The 13,238-nt window shown below is 40.2% G+C and overlaps 4 protein-coding genes across 4 annotated transcripts; 2 read left to right on the plus strand and 2 right to left on the minus strand.

Annotated features, from left to right (window-relative positions):
* Positions 1–7: 7 nt before the first annotated feature.
* On the minus strand, positions 8–3,436 carry C9374_009996 (uncharacterized protein; the record flags this gene model as incomplete). Its single annotated transcript, XM_044700244.1, has 1 exon — positions 8–3,436. The coding sequence occupies one exon, from the start codon at positions 3,434–3,436 to the stop codon at positions 8–10; it is 3,429 nt and encodes a 1,142-aa protein (XP_044544547.1).
* Positions 3,437–4,885: 1,449 nt separating this feature from the next.
* C9374_009997 (uncharacterized protein) lies at positions 4,886–9,277 on the minus strand (the record flags this gene model as incomplete). Its single annotated transcript, XM_044700245.1, has 1 exon — positions 4,886–9,277. The coding sequence occupies one exon, from the start codon at positions 9,275–9,277 to the stop codon at positions 4,886–4,888; it is 4,392 nt and encodes a 1,463-aa protein (XP_044544548.1).
* A 1,459-nt stretch (positions 9,278–10,736) lies between these two features.
* C9374_009998 (uncharacterized protein) lies at positions 10,737–11,533 on the plus strand (the record flags this gene model as incomplete). Its single annotated transcript, XM_044700246.1, has 2 exons — positions 10,737–11,288; positions 11,351–11,533. The coding sequence occupies 2 exons, from the start codon at positions 10,737–10,739 to the stop codon at positions 11,531–11,533; spliced, it is 735 nt and encodes a 244-aa protein (XP_044544549.1).
* Positions 11,534–12,123: 590 nt separating this feature from the next.
* On the plus strand, positions 12,124–13,064 carry C9374_009999 (uncharacterized protein; the record flags this gene model as incomplete). The annotated part of the gene is made up of 2 exons (XM_044700247.1): positions 12,124–12,233; positions 12,458–13,064. 2 exons carry the CDS (start codon positions 12,124–12,126, stop codon positions 13,062–13,064), a joined length of 717 nt encoding a protein of 238 aa, XP_044544550.1.
* Between the last annotated feature and the right edge of the window lie 174 nt (positions 13,065–13,238).

Raw genomic sequence — 13,238 nt, forward strand, 5'->3', positions numbered from 1 at the left:
TTCCTATTTACACTGTTTTTTGAAGTTGTTGTTGCTGTTGTCTCAATGTACATTCTCGTTCAATCTTGTCGAGTTTATCATTGATAAACTTTCTAAAATCTGGATTTGATTGCATTTGAGAAAGATCACATAAAAGACTGGCGTTCACAGAGAGCATGCTTTCGTTACAGGTCACATTCTGAGCGGTGGAATTTCTAGAATGATCGTTCAAAAGAAATGGAGCGGATTGATGCTCATCTTGGATTTCATAATGTTCGTCATGAGAGGATGTGTTCTGTTTGATGGTTGCCGCTTCTTCAATGGAAGAATTAACTGCTGCATCATCTTCTCCAAAACTATTGTGTATTTGTTCAGAATCTGTAACATATTTGTTACTATGAATAATCTGGGTCTCTTTTTGAGGATTGTCTTGAAGAATGCAATATTTCGATTCCATCTCTTCGAGTAAGGTTTTATCATGTGGATGATCCTCTATGTGATCCTCTGTTGCGTAGTCCTCTCGAGAATATGAATTTGGACAAGTCTCACGGCCGTCAATGATATCCAAGTCATAGGAAGAAGCTATTTTTCTGAGCCCTTCCTCAATGGATCGTATTCGTTCATCCATCATTGCTTGGACTGCAGAGTTTATACCGTTATTTGCGCTTTGAGCAGGTTTGGATGGAGCATTTGGAGATGGTTGAAAATCTGGTGACTCACTACTATTTACAATCGTTGAACTCTTGTCTGGACGTTGATGTGGTGGTGTATTGTCATTGAGGGTTGGTGCTGTCTTGAATTTTAAAATACGAAGTTCCTCTCGTTCAATCTCTCCCCAAACTCGCTTGTACTCATCGTTTTCAATCAGTATATTTCTCAGTTTCACATTCACTGATGTTGTTGTTGATTGAGGTGATGTTGAACGACTCTTTGACAGAGAAGATGACCGCTTTGGAGTCGATGATAGCTCGGTTGTTGTGTTGTTTAGTTGACCGCTGGATGTAATAGACTTGTTACTAGATGCAGAAGAAGGTCGTTGTTTTGGAGTGATAATCTTGGATGCATATCCGTTTTGAGCGTCCAACGATGTTGAATCAGCACTCATTAAGGTGCCAGCGTTGTGTGGCGTTGAAGCTCTGTGAGATACCACTTTTGGTTTGACATGAGCATATTTTTCTCTATTTTTTCTTGCAATCTCTTCGAGAGTAAGCTCTTTTGGATCAAAGCCGGCAGGTCGCGTTCTGTTGGAATTGGGCTGACTTGATGGAGTTTTGGCTCCACTTCTGCTACTTGCACGGCTTGAGGGTGTGAAAGGCCTTGGGTTCAAAAAACCACTAGTGTTCGAAAAATTGCCACTCCTATTTAGAGATGTGAATGATGAATTTTGGTCATCATTACTTGCGTCACAAGCATGCCCATTGGTCATTCGGCTTACATTTCTTGGAGTTTTTGGCGTCGATGAGGCACTATCTGCGTTAGCATCTGTTCCCAAGTTAGAAGAAGTGTCCAAATTGGAGACTATATTCTTGAATACAGAGCTCTTATTGAGCTGCTGATCCAGGTTCAAAATTTCTTCGAGTATTAGCTTTTCTTGTCGGTCAAATTGAATATTGTCATTGTGCGTGAGTGAAGATGATGTATTTCTTGAATTGAATCTGTTAGACTTGGGTGTGGAGATGGTGTTTGAAATGTTATTGTTGTTTCTAGAAGGAGCTCGATAATGAGGTGAATGTCCCGAACGAGGGGATTTTACATTTCTGTTTCCAGTTTTTGACGAATTCGTGTTGACATGGTCTGAAAAGTTGCTTCTATTCGTAGAAATCTGAGAGTGAAGTCTGCGATGAGGTGAGGTCGTTGCATTGGCTGCTGAGAATGAGGTTCGGCTATTGTTGATATTATTTGAGGAGCATCGAGAAGGTGACTGAGCAGAGGATGATGTTCGTATGCGAGAGGAGGAGCCAGGTCTAGGAGTGAAAACCTTAGAAGAATCTGCTGATGAATTTGGCAAGCAATGTAAGGATGAAGATCGTTTCATGGGTGACTTGGAGCTCACTGTTGGCGTCATTGCTGACATGCTATTACTACTGTTATATAAAGTATATCTCTGCAATGGGGATGTGGTTCTTTGGAATGGGCTAGTACCAGCATTGTTTTTGTGATGAGGTGAGCTCGTTCGTGAGTATTCTGGAATTTCTTCAGGAATTAAATTCAACTCCTCTCGAGCTTGCTCCTCATAATTAAAATTGTTCCTGGCTACAATTCTCTTTCGGCGTTCTTGCTCATAATGCTTGGACCCTTTGGGTGAGGGTGGCATGTTTACGGGCAACGATTTAACGTCATTGACCAACCTGCTGCTAAAGTTATGATTGGAATGGCTCGTTGAAGATGGAGAGGAGCTTCTCGATTTGTTGGAGGTCGTCATCATTCCCGTGTTTGACCTATTATTGTTACCAGAAGCATCCAGTATTGATGTGAATGTATCCCTACTACTCACACTCTCTAACATGGCCTTAATATTCATATTCTTTAACTCCTCAATACGTTTCAACAAGTAGGACGATCGATCGTCGGAGAGATGTTTGTACTGTTGGTGAGCGAAATTGGTAGCTACTCGCCTTACTTCGGAAGAAACAGTAGGAGCAAAGTAGTGATGATTTTCAGATGGTGAGGAGGAAGTAGTTTCTTTGTTGTGATGTGATGATTGGCATGACGAGAAGGAAGAGTGTTCATTGTGTTGCTTGGGGTGGGATAATGAAGAAGACAAGGAAGGCTCGTAGGATGCCTTCTGGGGATGGAGAACAAAGTGGCGCTCAGCAAATTGATTAATGAGGTGTTCATGATCATCCTCCAAGCCTTCATCTCTATACATCATGTCATCATCGAGTTGATGATCATCAAAATGATCTGCTTCATCATCATGAACATCAATTTCGTAAGAGTCCTCCTCCTCCCGTTGTACATCTCCTCGCGAGGTCATTTCGCTTCGGAAATGTTGAAAAGCCTCCAATAATTCTTGTTTCTTCTTTCTTCTCCGAGAGCGAGACATTTCCAATAAATTCCTTACATAGCCTTCTTCATCCTCAATTTTTCCAACGTGATGAGGTGTATTGGGAGAAGAAGACTTTTTTGAATGAGCACTGAGTGGTGAGGGTGTTGAGGTGGCTGAAGATGGTAGAGGTGAGCCTACTCCTCCACTCTGCATTGGAGATGTTGTTGTTGCTGATGGTGATGCCCTCTTCTTTTGATTCCGTAATGAGGGTTGTTGAGAAGTCATCATGATCCCTCCGCTCAATGTTGTCGTCATACTCTCCATCCGTTTCAGATGATTATCGTCTGTGTTGTTGTTGTTGAACTGCTTGTTATTTTCCACTATTGAATTGCTAGCAAGCCCACTACTCTGAAGGTCGGATTCGTTCGTAGACAATGAGGCTTGTGTGCTTGGAGCAAGCTGCAGCATTGTTTTTTGGTTGATGCAGATTTTGAGTGGGCTCGCTTTCGCGCCAAAATCACTTCCAATCATCCAATTAACGGGATGGGAATGATTTAAATTCATACATCCATCAAGTCGAATGAAATGATGGATTTTAGCAAAGATCATGATTTGATATAATAATGGAGGAGAACTTGTGTTGGCCATGACTTGCCTCCATCAATGACCACTACCGAGCTTGAACAATGGGAAACAAAATGATAATGTGCTTCGTGTGTTTGCTCGAACCACAAGATAATGAAAAAAAATTGATGACAACCACCCGGTTGTGAAGTCGATCGAACGTGGTTCTGTCATATCTTCGGCAAGAACAACCACATGTCCAAATTGGTTTTCTCTCATGTTATTTCATCATTCGTTCTTCACCCAACAAACGATCTATTGATCATTTCCACCACAACAATTAATTCCACACAATTGCAAATTACTGTCATCATTAAACAATAATTTCGCCTGAGCCAGTATCGTATCCAATCATACAGTGGCAAGCTGTGTGAAAATTGAATCCATGAAGATGAGGTTGGCATAATTGGTGTCGAATGCCTTGAACGGACGAAAGGTTTTTTGTTTGGACCAATGGTTGATGGCGGGTAAAAATAGTTTATTGAGGGGCGATTTTTCATTGGTTGCGATTTTATTGTTGTAACGCACCGTTGTGTTTTTATAAATAGCCAAACCGTACCCAACGGTAAAAGTTGCGAAAAAATTGCGTTGATTCAAAACGATCATTCAACAACTCACATTCTAAAGAACCATTCTCCTAAACCCGCATCACAAAATGCTCTCTCACGCTTCCGTAACTGCTGCCAAGATGGTCCACTCAAATCCATCCCGAAACTTTAGACCAGTGTGTCGAAATGGAGATTGTGTTGGAAATATTCTGGATATGGCTTTGGTGAATAGACAATTATTGATGGCCAAGAAGAACAAGATTTAAACATGTTCATTTGTTCGCATTAGTGGACTCTAGGATCAACTCATTCACCTTTACGAATATTTTCCTTTGAGTTTTGAGGGTTTTTGTTACTGCGCTTCTTGTCGTATTGAGCGACAAAGCTCGTAACATGACAAGCTGGATGTGCATCGCACTTGGATCTCTCTATCGAGAGATTATGAAAACAATCTGAATCAGCATTGTCTTGCTCTCGAATTCTTTCCATTTCTCAATCTCCTCATCTCTCTCCCAACAATTTTGATTTGCGGCTTTTACTTCAATTTTCCAATATAAACAAATTTAATGATTTTACTTCACACCAAATTATTTGTCGTTATCTCGCTTTGAACATGATTTTGTGTCTGAATGAGTCAACAACCAAATTTTGCTGTTTGCTTGAGACTCGCCCAATCTTATTTGCATGAAAAGAACTCGCAATTTATCGAAAAACCACTCATTCGATAATTTATTTTCCAACATGATCACTCTTTAGAGTGAACATTCCGATTGTGTCTTCTCAAATTGCTGGCTGTGGTGAATGCTTTACCACAACCCTCAATTTCACACAGATAGGGTCTTTCACCTGTGTGTCGACGAATGTGCACCTTAATATCGCTCTTTCTCTTGAATTTTCTGTTGCAAAACGAGCATTCAAATCCTTCATTGTTCTCAAGTTCAATAATTCCAATTTGACTTGCTGTAATGTGAGATTTTCGTTTCTTCTTGGTGGGTGAATGGGGAGTGTCATCATGAAGATCCGAGGCAGAATCTTCGCCATGATGGCCTTCTTCGTCATCTGAAACATTTGGAGACGTTTCCATAGCAGCTTCGTCTTGAGAATGGAATACGGGTTGGGACGCTGCTTGGTGGTGATGTGAATCAGTTGTCTGTGACACATGTTGTTGAGATGAAGAAAAGGTGGATTGCGATGGCATCATTAGAGCGCTTCCAGAGTCTTGCTTAATTTTGATTCGTTTGGTTTTTCCCTTTTCTGTTGCAGCACTGCTCGTCACGATATGGGTGTGCATGACTGGTGTCATGTTTTCAGTCGATATTTCGTGTTGTTGTTGCTGCTTGTCCTTCTTGGGTTTTGACTTGCGTTTTTGTGGCGTCAAAGGAGATGTGGTAAATGCTTGAGCTTGGTGGATATTCTCTTCCGTGACGTTGGAGAAATTGAACTGTTTTTGCTTTCTTGACGCATTTGAGGGTGCTGTATTGACATTTTTCATGGACATCATGTGGTGATTGGTATTCATGTTCTGTTGTTGCTGCTGCTGATGTTGTTGATGCAATTTTGAAAACAATGGGTTCACAGCTCCCCCAATCATGGCATGAGTTGGAGAGGTTAATCTTGATGAATGTTGTTGTTGTTGATCCACAAATTGTGACGTTGCATTACTTCCAAAATTCATGCTATTCCTTTCACCAGTGCTATTGACATTGGATCCCATTAGAAATTGTTGCTGTTCCATACTCCTAGAAGAGGTACCTTGATGACGTGAGGACGATGATAATTGTTGTAAATTGGCAGAGGTTGGGGAGGAAGCAGCACTTGTTTCAATAAATCTCTGAAGTACAGAAGGATCAATAGACATGGAGCTGTTCATATTATTGAATGACTTGTTGCTCTGGAAAGAATTGCTAGTGTTGCTACTACCCAGAATATTTGAGCCAGTAATATGACTACCACCAATGCTTCCTTGTTGTGAGCTTGTAAATCTAAAGTTGCTATTAAAGTGAGAGGAGTTCGAATGTTGAACGCCATTATTTTTCCCACTTCCCAACGAGGTATTGTTATTCACATTCGATTTAAATGGTTGATTCTGTGTTTGTGTGGGTGGAGGATTAAAATTAAAAGACCCGGCACTATTTGAGACACTTTCATTATAGGCACTTGCTTGCTTTTGTTGTTGCTGCAACGTGAGAGCAAACAAAGAGGCAAGATCAATACCACTTTTTTGAGCATATAAAATTCCCTGAAGTAAGGTGTCCGTGCTAATGTTGAAAAAGTTATTTGTATCAATAGATCCCACGCTGTGAGTATCATTATTTGGTGATTGCATTGAATGGCTGTTTGTGGGAGATTGCATGGTTTGACTCAAATGTAATCCCATATTGCTGTTGGAAGCAGTATTTTGCTGATTGTAATTGTGGTTCATTTGGTTCATTTCCATTAGTTTATGCTGTTGATGTTGTTGCTGCTGAGTGTTCACAGAGCTTCCTCTACTTGGTGCATTCTGCATGGTGACGTTCATATTGTTACTTGTAGAGAAATCTTCATAAGTAGATACCATTGGTGCAGTAGTCTGATTGGTTTTCGTATTGTCTGTTGTAGCTGCAACAAATTCATAATTTTGCAGAGATCGCTTCATATTGTTGAAGGACGACGAGATGGTCTCTGAGGCGCTACTGTTCATTGAATTTTGGTTGGCTGAGGCAGCAGTCGTCGTCGAGGAGTAGTGTGGTGTTGCCGATTGTGAATGGGTGACACCAGCATTACCAGATGTCAATTTTTGAGTGGATGGTACAAAGAAATTCCCAGAATTGCTCGAAACTGGAATATTGTCGAGCGAAATGTTTAGAAAAGGGTTGGAATTAATGTTGGATGATTCCCAAAAGTTTTGTTGCGCGGATTGAGAGGAATTGTTCAAATTTTGAAGGGATGAACCTTCTTTTTGAGGAGGGTTTGGAGTAGGGAAGGAAGCAGGTTGAAGAGGAGTGGTTGGTGTGTTTAAGAAAGAGCTTAGTGAGCCGCTTGATGTTTCGTGTTTCATGGAGTTTCCAAAGCCCTTTCTAGTAGGGTTGTCAATGAGACTCGTGTTGGACACAGATACTGTCAAGCTACCGCCATTGTTCAAGTTATTGCTGCTATTGAAGCCCAATAGACCCATGTTTTGATTGTGAGAGCTCGTGGAGGCAAAGAATGCATCCACTACTGAGCTACTGTGGTGCAATGAGGGTGCAATGGCGTCCTCTTCCATAATATTCATAAATTCATTGTCCTCAAAATTGATCATGTCTTCATAGGTCAATCCAAAATCGTCTCCACTCAATGCAGTGTTTAACATGTACTGATTGGGATCATCAGATTCCATTGCATTAACATCCATATCACTGCTGCCACTTTGTGTATTGGCACCCTGATTTTTCATGACATCCATAGAAATGTTATTTTCAGAGAGTCGTTCTTCTGTGAGCGCATCATGACTGTGAGATGCTGAGCTAGTACCATCTTTGGGTTCTCCACCACCTAGCGAGGAAATTGGTAAACCGCCAGAAGAGGATCTACCACGTTCCGAATGTTGCTGTTTCTGTTGCTCAAATAATTCAGCTCTTCTCGATCCAACAATTCCTCTAATTTTTGATCTGAGTGACGATTGTTTTTTCACAATATTATTTCCAAAGTGAGCATAACATGTTTGTTTTCTCTTTGAACTTTCAACCATCTTTGCAATTGGTCTCAAATAAATAATTTCCGAGTTTTGATTATTATTTGAGTTCAAATAGGGATCATCCTTATTACTGGTTAAAAGTGCATAGATGGATGGAAGTTTAACTGTAGGAGGTTCCGAAGACAATGCAGGTATCAGTGTATTGTTACTTCTTCTAGAGGTTGCGTTTGAAATTGTTGTTGATGATGTTGGAGGAGGATTTGGAATGGATGCTTCAGCAGCATTATTTGATGACGGCACAGTGATTGTAGTGGTTTTTGAAAATTTAGTTTGAAGCTGTTGTGAAGAAATGACGCTAGGATGACTGCTGCTACTCGTTGTTGTTGCTGTTGTTGTCGTCGTGGAAGGAGTAGGTCCCGATGGGGCCATGCTGTTAGTTAAGTTTGATTTTCCGCTGCTCGTATTATTGCTAGCAGTAGTGTATGGTGAATGACTGGATGAAATATTCATCATCGGAGTTGTAGCTGGGGTGCTTGTATTGGAGGATGGTGGAAAAGTTAGAGAGGAAGGGTTGGTATGAAAGGAAGTATTGGCTACAGCAGATGCTTTTGGAGAGAATGCTTGTTGTTGTTGAGAGGGATGAGTGGAAAGTCTACCACTTGTGGTTACTTGTGGTGGTGTTGTAGAGGTGGCTGATGCTGCTCCTGCTGATGGTTGTTGCATCATTAGGCTTCCACCGCTACTGCTCATCGTTACGGAAGATGATGATGATATCGAATGAAGATGATGATGGGAAGAAGAAGAGGAAGGATGAATGGATGCCGATGGAGATGGCAATACCGAGAGAGCTCTCTGGTCTTCCTCTTGAAATGATGACTGCCCGTAGTTTTGATGATGAATAGGCTCTCCGCTCTTACTAGTTTCCAACAATGGAGTTTTGAAAGTATTGATGGTGGTGGTATTTTGTTGTGGATGGATGAAATGATGATGATTATACAATGATGATTGCTGTGCTTTGGAATGACGATTTCTCGGCGAATCAAGTTGAGTATAATGCGATGAATTGCTGCTCCAGCTACTGCTTCCACTACTGCTGCTGCTAGGATGAAGGGAAGAAGAACTGGAAGCAGAATGAATGTGTTGTTGTACTTGTTGCTGTGGTAGCAATCGTTGTTGTACTTGTTGCTGAGGAGTATGATGATCCGAAGAAAGAGTTCTCCTTCTCGTAATTGCATCAACCGTGGTGGTGGTACTGCTGCTGCTGCTACTACAAGAAGTCCCGACAGGAGGAGAGATGAGGGCAATATTTTGTTGTGTGGTTGTGCTGGTTGAGGATAGTGGTTCTGCTACAACAGCTGTTGTGGGATGATGAAGAAGGGATGAACAAGAAGAGGTCGTGCTCGAAGTGTTGTTTCCAATGGGGAGGTTGTTACTCGTTAATGCTGTTGTCGTTGTTGAGGAAGGAGGAAATATGGTCTGCATGATGTTGTGTTCTCGTTCTTCCTTTTTTGTTGTTGGTTTGGTGGGATGAATTCAATAAGAATGGATAGGTCTTTTTTGTAATCATTTCAAATATTTGCGCATGAATGGAAGTTTGGGTTATGAGAGTCGATAATAGAAATATTGCAACATCATCAATGAGGGATTCAATGATAGTAGTAGTAGTAGTAAATGTCATAGTCAAACATTGAATCCACATGATCCATATTGTATATATTTCAATTTCATTTCAAATAATCATGTGGTCGATGAAAACGACAATAGTTCAATTCACAAGAACAGTAAGAAACGGATGAAAAGGGAAGATCTCTTTGTTTGAAATACCTACCTTTCAAGAATCCTTTTCAGAATCTCTATTTCAACAATTGTTAGTTTCAAAAGACATACGAAAAAAGTACCCACAAGCACACACATGTGGGTAAAGTGGCATGTGCGCCAAGAAATATATATTGGGTTGAACATCATCACGTCGAGCATTAATTGTTGTTGTTGTTTTGATGATCATCAGGAAAAGTGTATTCAGTACGGAAAGAACTTGAGATGTTTACATACATGATATTGTTGATTCGGAAAGCTTGCACTACTACTCGTCTCTATCGGTTTAATTCGACCACCCGGGTGGATGGATTTATGTGGAACGAGTTGGAGTTGGTGGTTTGAAACAAATCAATGAGGATCTTCTTCTTGTCGAATGGTTTTTGATTGTACTAGAGCTTGTTAGTAGTGATTGTGTGAGCGTTTTAGTGCTCGTTGTTGCTGTTGAAGGAGGGTTTTGTCGAGGAAGTGTTTCTCTTCTTCGTAAAATGTGCCAAAAGTCAACGCAGTTTTTTTCTTCAAAATAACCCAAAAAGTAAATATTTAGAACACGAGGGTAAACAGCTGGAAGCACTCATCGATTAAACGGCGTTTTCTTCACAGAACCCATGCTCAAACACCAAAGATTCATTCATTAACAGACTTTGTATCGGACCACAAAAAAGATGGATCGATATCGAAACTACTTCATGGATGACACATGTGGTCCTTGGAGGCATATTGGTCAAAAAGCTCGATTTGGCAAAAGCTAAGTACCACTCTCGAGCGAAAGAATCTTTGAGATTCTGCAATCTTTGATACATTGGTATGGACTTGTTTCAGATCATGACTGTATGAGTGAGAGGGAGTTTGTTGTTGCTGTTTATTCATCAAAAAATATTGACCAACGATCTCATCAAGGCAATTATATCAACTGTAAAGCCTCACGAATTACCTTAATTTCTCAAAATACGTGTAGATTGAGGGAGGAAAGTTGGAGAAAGAAAATAACGAATTAAGGATTGTGGATTTTTGTATTTTGATACAGACAAGTGAAGATCCGACTTTTGAATATTCCGTGTTGATTGTTGTAACTGGTATGAGTTCAATTGCTCGGACGACAAAAGTGTTTTCAAGTTGCGTTATTATGAAGGAAAATTTTATTATTTGTGTATCGGTGTTGATAGCCCTTCAGTGCTGCATACTTTTACTGCTTTCAACACCTGCAAATGCTTCGCTCTCTATTTCAGCTTCAAAACACCCTCTCCGATGTGATTGTGAAGCTTTGTTTGCTCCAATAAGAATCCTTGATATCAACAATACCGCAGATTGTGCAGAATGGATATGGTTACCATCCTATGAAAACGGTACTCTCATTCCCAATGTAAATAACACAAGTGAGTCGTCACCATCAGCCTTGAATGGGAGTGTGATTAATTCAACACTATCTCATGGGGAAATAGGAAATCTTACCTTAAACGACGATACTTTAAGGGAGACGGTAACTAAACCAACCACTCTTAATGGAGACCATGAAAGTAAACTGGGAGGAGGGGCAATAGCAGGCATAGTGATTGGATCTATTGTGGGCCTTATATTACTTGTACTAATTACCCTTGCTGTTATTGGATTTGCAATTTTCAAATCCAAGTACCGAAACGCCAAATACTTTGTTCATGATGTGAGTGGAAAGAAGAGCGTAAGTATATTGTTGTTTCAAATGTCTGTCTGTGTATCATCTGTTGAATGCTTGGTCCATAGTTCTCAGATCTGTCTGCTGAAATTATGAGGGCTGCTGAGGAAGACTTTGCCTCTCAAGTTCAATTTGTTGTGAGTGATGGTGAAGATAGTGACTCAATCCCTAACGGTGACGAAGACGAGCATGCACATTTTTACAATGACGACGAGATCATTGTCGACAATAATGAGCAGTTTGAATATTAAGAAAAAACATTGAATAGGCCGCTGTTGAAGCTGAAATGAATAAATCATCGATCTTGATTTAACGGAGAGGATGGTTGACATCGTCTTGCAACAGCGGAAAGCCATAAGAAATAATTAAGGTTGCAAAAAGTTCAGAAGTATTAAAAACCAACGGATTCTTTCGAAGGAAACCTGACACAAGAGAAGATGCACATAAAAGCACAACAATACACTGTGACTGATACCTAAGCACTAACTTTATTGGAAAGGGTGATTTATGATCAACCAGTAGCATATTGGGACATAAGAAGTCTTATCCACTATATATTTCTTACAACCGAATTTAGATTTGTGGCAATATCGTTATTGTTGCTTTACTTTCACACAAATCTTGAAACATGCTGTTAATTAGAAGGTCATGGGAATCTATCGAAACAGCTCGAAGCGGATCGCTCTTTCAAGTTGCGCCCAGTTCATGAACCTGAGCAGGACACGAGTTCATTCTTGACCGTTTCGAAAAGCCAGGTGTCAACAACATTTAAAAAAAAGCAACTGTGTGTGAACTCTTTCGCCAATTCATCGTTACATAATTATACCAAAACACAACACACATGGCATCTTCAAACTCTCGTTTCATCATATCCATTGTTGGTTCACTCGTTGGCTGCTGTGTTGCAATCATTGTTTTAGCCATTGTCCTTCCGATCGGTATCATCAACAGGTAAGTTTTTAAAACTATCATCATCATATGAATAGAACTAAAATTTCTAAATACCATGTTTTTCATCATCCATCATGATGCTTGAAATCGATTCTTCACCACCGTATCAAACAATTACTGATCCAATTTGAAACCACTCAATCACAATTATCATCATGATCCCAATTCCAAAATGATCCAAAATGATCCACATGTTGCCAATCCATACCACCCCAACACCACAGTCTTCCACCAGAATATTGCTACTCCACTCAACATTTGAAATATCTGCCCGCAGGAAGTACCATTGCTTTGAGAAAAACCTATGGCCTCGGTCGTTTTGAACTCTTCAACGAGACTGGCCATGGCGACAAGATTGAAAATTTCAAATTCAACGCCTCTTCCATTGTCGGAACCATGAAATATCGTTCATGGGCCATTCCCTATCGTATTGATTTGATGAATGCCGAACAGAAAGGATCAGCTGAGGGACGCGGAGCTAGTTTTTCCATTGGACAACAAGTCTCTTTGCACGAGTGTCGTAACGATACCACTTCTGAATTTACTGTATTGGGAAGAATTTCTCAAACGAATGTGTTTGAATTTTGGAAACGAACATATGAAGTATATGATGCTACGACCACCAATAAGATTGCTACGGTCGAGGATAAGTTTGGAATTAATGAACCATTTGTTGCTCGAACACCAGAAGGAGTCGTGGTGGCCGAGTTTCAACAAATTACTTGGCAATTACAAGAAACTTGGAGATTATCGGTCAAGTATGATATGCCTAATTTTGATATGAGAAGTTTGTTGATACTCGTTTCTGTCATTTCATATAATAGAAATTAAAGCTCGGAATGAGATGTATGAATATTTATTTCTTTAAACGGAATTCAATTGGATGAATGATTGAATTTAATGTTTTGAGTTGTTTTTCGATTAGAACACACAAGTTCAAGAGAATGGAACGACTGTTGCGCCTTAAAAAAAAATTTCTCGTTTCCTAGAATTGAGGGTGTTTTT

This window comes from Naegleria lovaniensis, assembly GCF_003324165.1.
Source record: "Naegleria lovaniensis strain ATCC 30569 chromosome Unknown tig039, whole genome shotgun sequence".
In the NCBI taxonomy this organism is placed as follows: Eukaryota; Heterolobosea; class Eutetramitea; order Acrasida; family Naegleriidae; genus Naegleria; species Naegleria lovaniensis.